General features: G+C 44.6%; 1 protein-coding gene across 1 annotated transcript; it reads left to right on the forward strand.

Annotated features, from left to right (window-relative positions):
* The first annotated feature begins 374 nt into the window (after positions 1-374).
* LOC141757054 (uncharacterized) lies at positions 375-6,000 on the forward strand. Its single transcript, XM_074617214.1, has 4 exons — positions 375-1,647; positions 2,927-3,051; positions 3,152-4,478; positions 4,689-6,000. Exons 1-4 carry the CDS (start codon positions 574-576, stop codon positions 5,361-5,363), a joined length of 3,201 nt encoding a protein of 1,066 aa, XP_074473315.1. The 5' UTR covers positions 375-573; the 3' UTR covers positions 5,364-6,000.
* Positions 6,001-8,088: the final 2,088 nt, after the last annotated feature.

The raw sequence follows: 8,088 nt of genomic DNA on the forward strand, positions 1-8,088 counted from the left end.
AGAAATTAGGTAAAGTCTAAAGTCTACCCAACATTTCTCAGTAAATTACACAACTAATTACTTTTTTTTAATTTTTTTTGTATGTTGCAGGTGTTACTGTTAATAAACAGGTAACAGAGATATAATTTACCCATTATTATATATTTTCCTTGTTGACTAATATAAATTAGAACATTTTAAACCATTTGCATGAGTTATATCTACTGCCCTACGAAATCCTTTTTTACAGTGTATCTATCTATCTATCTATCTATCTATCTATCTATTCAAATGGGACTAACTCGCATGGCAGCCTGCCAGACCACGTGGTTCAGACTCCCCTTCCAGCAATGGACAGCACAAAACTGCTTGGACGCCTCAGATATAAAAGGAGCGGGCAGAGAAGCATTCAGTCGCTGTGTTAGCCATACACTCCCTCACCTATACACACATACACACACCACATAACACACACCCAACACACACCCACACAAACACACTCTTCCCTATACACGCCTTCACTTCACCTTCCTGCAACCGGTTCACCCCCTCTTCATTGCGCACATCCTCCCCGGTATACAGTCTGACCGGAGGATGAGTTATCCGGTGGACGCGGTAGGGAGTCCCTTCAGGAAAATGATGGATACTAGGACGACCGGCTACGGCTACAGCCGCTCCAGTGGTGGTGGTGGCACCCCATCCAGCGGCTTTCGCTCCCAATCCTGGTCCAGAGCAAGCCCCGGATCCAACACCATGACCTCCTCCTCCTACAAGAGGAGCGCGAACATGCCGGTGACCAGAGCCTACAGCTCCGCAGACAGCGTTGATTATAACAGTCAGACCACCTCTGGCATGCTGATGAACGGAGACTGCAAGCGCTCAAACGAGAAGGAGCAGCTGCAGGGTCTCAACGACCGCTTCGTGGTTTACATCGACAAGGTGCACTACCTGGAGACGCAGAACAAGCAGATCGAGGACGAGATCCAGGCGCTGCGGCAGAAGCAGGAGTCTCGCTCCCAGCTGGGCGACCTCTACGACCAGGAGCTGCAAGAGCTGCGATCCATGCTGGAGCAGATCCACCACGACAAGACGCAGATCCAGCTGGACACCGATCACGTCGACGAGGACATCCAGAGGCTCAGAGATCGCTTCGATGAAGAAGCGCGCATCCGAGAGGAGACTGAAGCGATCATCCGCATCTTGAAGAAAGACACGAGCGACTCCGAGTTGGCGAAGTCCGAGCTGGATAAGAAAGTTCAATCGCTGCAGGACGAGATCGCGTTCATCCGCAACAACCACGAGGAGGAGGTGAGCGAGCTCATCGCGCAGATCCAGCAGGAATCGCAGGTGACCGTGGAGAGGAGAGACCTGCAGAAGACGGACATCACCGGGGCGCTGCGGGAGATCCGCTGCGAGCTGGAGGGCCACTCCAACCAGAACCTGCAGCAGGTGGAGAACTGGTTCATGTGCCGCTTCTCCAAGCTCACCGAGACCGCGGAGCAGAACAAGGACGCGATCAAGTCCGCCCGAGATGAGATCTCAGACTACCGGCGCCAGCTGCAGTCCAAGACGGTGGAGCTGGAGTCCATCCGCGGGACAAGAGACTCGCTGGAGAGACAGCTGAACGACATCGAGGACAGACACAACAGCGATCTGTCCAGCCTGCAGGTATATATGGATGGAGACATGGAGCTCCAAGGCGCACAGAGCCGTGCGTAAAAAGCGATGGAGACATAGACTTTTAAATATTATATAATATATAATAATTAAAAGTCTATGTTTCCATTTTTTTATGTTACTTATTTATATGTTTTAATGTTTTTTTCTGTGTTTTTAAAATGGAATAATCAGGGTTTGAGTTGTTATTATGATGAAGGATAGATTAAGTTGTTGTACTTAATATTTCATAATTAAGAGCTGGAAACATAGAATTTTTAATATTCTAGTCAAGTCAAATTTATTTCTATTGCACATTTAAAACAACATGAGCTGACCAAAAGTGCTTTGCAGACATAGTGCAGAATAAAAACAAGGTCAACAAGAGCAGTCAACAAAATGTCACACACATCCACAGACAGAGACCAAGATTAAACTCCATGAGCAGTGTTTAGAAAGAATCTGGAAACATAGACTTTTTAATATTCTATATGTAACTTATTTCATGTTTTTTAATGTTTTGTGTGTTTGAAATTGAATAATCAGGGTTTGAGTTGTTATTTATGATGATGGATAGATTAAGTTAATGTACTTAATAGTTCATATTTTCAAAATTTTAGTGACGCAGTTTTGCAGAAAAAAAGCCAACTTGCTTAATAACAGTCAAACGGATCATATTTTCTTCTTTTATATCATGGTTAAGGGCCTGTGTTGAAACATTTTTCTGCTGCGTAATGATTGCCATAGAGCGCGTCACTGCGCTTCCAAGTTCCTTTACAAATCACTCTTCAAGTGTCAGCAAATGGTTAAAGGGAGACACTGCAGCAGACTCCCCCTCCTCCCTCCCTCCCTCCATCCGTAGTGCTGAGTCAGAGGCAATGGGTTGATGCCTTCATTGGCTGTGTGCCTTACATCATACCACTGAGATTTTGGGGGTGGGGGTGTATTGACACAGTGTGGAGGCTGTCCTTGAAAGAAAAAAGAGGCATTCAACTTCTCTAGAATACTGTATTGTGTCAGATTATATTCGAGACTTTGGTGCACAGAGTCTGTGGAGTTCATACGAATGTGCACGAAGAATAAAAGAGGGCTGAATTAATAGGAAATGAGTTTAAATTGAAGGTCAATTCGAAAAAAAAAGAAGCTTTTGTTAAATTGTTACCATGGGTCTTGGTAATTCGTGAACGATGACATTCAAAGCTACATAAATTAATCTGCTAACAAATATGTGTATGTATTTTTGTTGTACTTAATCAACCTTGTGTCGTGTCTGCTCTTGTTTTTCCTGCAGGAGACGATTCACCAGCTGGATAATGAGCTCAAGAGCACCAAATGGGAGATGGCTCGTCACCTGCGCGAGTACCAGGACCTGCTCAATGTCAAGATGGCCTTGGATATCGAGATTGCTGCATACAGGTATGTACTGACATTTGAAAAGTAGTAGAATTAACATTTACCATGTACCTTTCTCTGTGGCCAAAAAGTGATTATTAAAATCTATTTGTTTTGTTTCCAGGAAACTCCTAGAGGGCGAGGAGACCCACTTCAGCACCTATCCTTATCGCCAGGCGGTCACCCCCACCAAAATCTCAAAGTCTAAATCAGACGCTCCCAAGCTCAAGGTGCACCACAAGTTCGTGGAAGAGATCATTGAGGAGACGAGGGTGGAGGACGAAGAAAAGTCTGACATCGACGAGGACCTGGCGGAGATAGCGCAAGAGCTGTCCGCCACGCTCGCGAGCGGAGGAGATGAGGGAGAGGAAGAGGAGGGAGAGGGAGAGGGAGAGGAAGCAGAAGGTGAGGGGGAAGAGGGAGAGGGCGGCGAGGAGGAGGAAGTTGTAGCCGCCACTGAGGCCAAAGTCAGCGCCAGCGCGCCCGCTAAGGAGGAAGAAGAGGAGGACGAGGATGGAAAAGGTGGCGATGAGGAAGAAGAGGGGGAGGGAGAAGGCGGTGAAGAAGGAGAAAAGGAAGAAGAGGGCGAAGGCGAGGGAGGAGAGGGAGAAAAGGGTGATGATGCAGAGGGAGGCGATGAAGGAGAGGAGGGAGGAGAGGGAGAAGAGGAAGTTGAGGAGACGGTGTTGTGCTCCAAAGCTCCGGAGTCTAAAGCCTCTCCTGACAAAGAGAAGGCCGGAGACAAAGAGGGCAGCGGAGGAGAAGAGGAAGCTGCCGCCGAAGAGGAGGCCGGCGATCAGGACGAAGATGCCGGCAGCGACAAAGCATCCAAAAGTGGAGAAGAGAAAGAGGAGAAAGAGGATGCGGATAAAGGCATAAAGGAAGATAGCGAAAAAGACGAGAAGAAGGTGAAAGACGAGAAGGCGGACGACAAATCGGAAGAAGTTGTAGCCAAGACGGAAGCTCCGAAAACAGAAGCCGCAAAGCCGGAGGCCAAGAAGGAAGAGGCTGCCAAAACCGAGGCATCAAAACCTGATTCTCCAAAGTCTGAATCCCCAAAGCTTGGATCCCCCAAGTCTGAATCCCCAAAGCTTGGATCCCCCAAGTCTGAATCCCCAAAGCTTGGATCTCCCAAGTCTGAATCCCCAAAGCTTGGATCCCCCAAGTCTGAATCCCCAAAGCTTGGATCCCCCAAGTCTGAATCCCCAAAGGTTGGATCCCCCAAGTCTGAATCCCCAAAGCTTGGATCCCCCAAGTCTGAATCCCCAAAGGTTGGATCTCCCAAGTCTGAATCCCCTAAACCTGGATCCCCCAAGTCTGAATCCCCAAAGCTTGGATCCCCCAAGTCTGAATCCCCAAAGCTTGGATCCCCCAAGTCTGAATCCCCAAAGGTTGGATCCCCCAAGTCTGAATCCCCAAAGCTTGGATCCCCCAAGTCTGAATCCCCAAAGGTTGGATCCCCAAAGTCTGAATCCCCAAAGGTTGGATCCCCCAAGTCTGAATCCCCAAAGGTTGGATCCCCCAAGTCTGAATCCCCAAAGCTTGGATCCCCCAAGTCTGAATCCCCAAAGGTTGGATCTCCCAAGTCTGAATCCCCTAAACCTGGATCCCCCAAGTCTGAATCCCCAAAGCTTGGATCCCCCAAGTCTGAATCCCCAAAGGTTGGATCTCCCAAGTCTGAATCCCCTAAACCTGGATCCCCCAAGTCTGAATCACCTAAAGCTGGATCCCCCAAGTCTGAATCACCTAAACCTGGATCCCCCAAGTCTGAATCACCTAAACCTTTATCCCCCAAGTCTGAATCACCTAGACCCGAGATTCCTAAATCCTTATCCCCCAAGCCTGTATCTCCAAAGTCTGTATCCCCAAAACCCAGCTCCCCAAAAGCCGAGTCCCCCAAGTCAGAATCGCCAAAGAAAGACATCGCCAAGCCTGAGGTCCCTAAAGCTGCTGAGGAGAAATCAGAGAAAAAGAGCGACTCGACAGACGACAAGAACCTAGAAAAGAAGGATGTTGCCATGAATGGCGACGTAGACAAGAGCAGCCCGGAAGAGAAAGAGAAGAAGGACGAGGGGAAAGAGGATGATGACGTGCTCGCCAACGGCGTGGACGAGAGCCCCGTGAAGGAAGACGGCAGCCAGAAGGTGACGATCACCAAAACCGTGGAGACGATCACCACCGGAGAGGACGGATCCAAGCACGTCACCAAGTCCATCACCGTGACCGAGACGGTGAATGACGAGGTGGAAGAGGTGGTTCAGGAGAAGCTGGTCACCAGCAAGAAGACGGAGAAGCACTCCACCCAGTCCATCAAGCAGGTGACAGAGGCCGAATAAAGCAGACGCCAGGCGGCTGATCCGGCGGCGGCGGTCCAGAGGAGAGGACGCGGAGATAAGCAATCAACCCAGAACTAACATAACAAAGAAAATCATACAGCTAGAGCGATGTAATAAAGATAACCACTCTCAAACATACAAAACAAAATCATAGAGAGAAGCCAAAACTTAAAAATGCTACAAATTTCAAAAATGCATGTTGAGTGACAGCTTTAAAACGGGGCTTTGCTGCAGATGCGGTCAGGAGCGAGCGACTGAGACATTTTAATCCTCTTTTCCTTTCTTTCTGCAGTTCACGGGAGGGAGGGAGCGGGGGGGGGGGGTCTCTGCATGCTAGCTCAGGAGAGGGGAGGACTTTCCTCTCATCTGTATGTATGGTAGAAATACACTGTAAAAAGAGTAAATATGTAAAAGGAATATATGTAAAGCGGGTGGGAGAGTGAGAGAAATATTATTGAATTTGAGAGGTTTTTTGAGTATAAGTAAAATGGGGGGCGGATGGTGCTGGTTGTGGTCCTCTACACACTCAGTCCTCCACTGAAGACGCCTTATTTGACATGTTAAGATACCAACTGAGCCAAAAAGACAGCAAATACAACGACGTACAGAGAAGAAAGACACGGGCAGCGCTATGATAAACACAGCTTAACGAAACCTGAAGAAACTCCTAGCCTTAAACATGCTTTTTATCAGTGTCTGTTATGTTTACTGAGTGCAACTGAAAAAATCAAATAACTGTAAATGCGCAGATATCATGCATATAGGATGGACTTGAATTTAAATACAGAATTAAATGAGGTGCTACTGTTTGCAATCCCATGACTTTACTCATCATGATCGATTTCCCAGCAGCATTTGCTCAATAAATGTCATAATGAAGTAAAAAAACAACAACGATTGTGTCTCGTCATTTCATATTAATGTCTCAGGATATGTTTTGCAATTGTATATATATACTGATATCAAACATTACATTATAGTAGTTAGATTAATACATATTTAGTTGTGAAATTAATGGCTTTAAGTTTAAAACGTTATAACATCAAGGTTCATTTATTGTTATTCTACAACACAGGGTTGCACACTGAAATGCAAGTTGTAGTCTGTTTATGCAACACAAGAAAAAAACAAAAGTGAACAGGTTGTTACTCCGGTGGAGATTGTCTTTTACTATACTTTGGGCTCTGCGCGGGCACCTCACCTCACCGATATCACTGATGCTCGGTAGATGGGCACCAATGATGTTCTTGATTTCCGGCTGTAGAACCATACAAATATGTAATGTTTCCAGTCAGGGTGCTTTCTATTGCTCCTCTGTAAACAAATATATATATATATATATATAAAAAAGAGGAGCAATAGAAATATATTATAACCCCGCGTGATTTAATGTGGTCAACAAATTTAACTAATACTGATTCAAATGGTTTTAACTACAACATATTACTGATACCAATCTGTGGAGATGGCTTTTAATGAATATTAAAAAGGTAATACATTTTCAAAAAAAAAAAAAAAAAAAAATACAAAAGACATGTAGCTGTTTTCTCTGGCCCTTCCCCCAGATGTGATATACCTTTTTGATCTCACAAATAACCAGATGAAGTTCTAGCAGTCACATAAATGTATGCTGTGATGCGATTTATGATTGGTCGGTCAAAATCAGCTCTTAAATATTGATTAACTTGCCAATAATGTTAATGGAGTTATCAACCAAGGATGTAACTTATTTATGGTAATCTAATATAAAAAAGTTATTTAAATTAATGCCATTTATCAATTTCATTACAGTTGAGGGGATACTTTAATTTTAGAGTGTGATAAGGTTTGACTGACCGTGCTGAAAGGATGGGCGAGAATTATTTCTCAGTTTTATGGGTAAATGTATTGCTGAAAGATATTTCTTCAGCTTTAAATTGGATTAAATTGGACAGATGTGCTAGTGAACTAGTTTGGCGAGAGGTGTTAAATATGTGGCTTTTTTTTAATTTTTTGTCAACAGCAAAATATATGGCCCAATGTTATCGCTGAAAAAATCTGTGTGTAAAGAAATCACACTGCATCAGTGTCTAAAGATTTATATAATCAGAGCTGTATGCACCATACCTGATGCAGAGAGCTCGGTGCTGTAGACTGTCTACACTTAATGTCTACCCAAGGGAGAAAAATAACAGAGCAGCTGCTGGGTGCTGGCAGGTGTCAGAGGATAATGTGCATCAGTGGGTGTTTGTGTGGATGATCTCCTATCACATTACAGAAGATTATAGATGTACTTGTGAAACAGAATGTAAACTGTCACTACTAGTCTTTTTGTAAAAGTAGTAATTTCATGTAATTGCAAAAACAAGGTTATGGGTTATCTTGTATCAACATATAATTATAGTCTCAATGGCTGCCATTTTTTATATTTCACATGTAGGTGGAATGATAAAACAGAACACACTTTCACATCGGAGTAATCATCATTATCACCATCATCATGTCTCTTAGTTTGTCAATAAAAGCATGCAATTACCGTAACAAAATGGCATAGGTGCAGCTACGGCGTATGTGTGCCTTCAACTGGTAATGTGTCTCAGTTTAGACACAATACAACTGTGACTATATGTAGCTTTTGAAAGAAAACAACATTATTTCTCTTATAAATGAAAAGTTAAAACACACATCTGCTCTATTCAGTAATACTCTATGGAGTTGTGCGGCTATTACTACTAGCCTTATAGGC

The sequence above is a fragment of the Sebastes fasciatus genome, chromosome 19 (genome assembly GCF_043250625.1).
Source record: "Sebastes fasciatus isolate fSebFas1 chromosome 19, fSebFas1.pri, whole genome shotgun sequence".
Taxonomy (NCBI): domain Eukaryota; kingdom Metazoa; phylum Chordata; class Actinopteri; order Perciformes; family Sebastidae; genus Sebastes; species Sebastes fasciatus.

What these genes read in the sequence shown, in the direction of transcription:
- LOC141757054 (XM_074617214.1), top strand. Translation starts at nt 574, where the DNA reads ATGAGTTATCCGGTGGACGCGGTAGGGAGTCCCTTCAGGAAAATGATG. An exon ending in GCGATCTGTCCAGCCTGCAG is followed by an intron (nt 1,648 to 2,926) that starts GTATATATGGAT and finishes TTTTTCCTGCAG; the next exon opens with GAGACGATTCACCAGCTGGA. An exon ending in ATCGAGATTGCTGCATACAG is followed by an intron (nt 3,052 to 3,151) that starts GTATGTACTGAC and finishes TTTTGTTTCCAG; the next exon opens with GAAACTCCTAGAGGGCGAGG.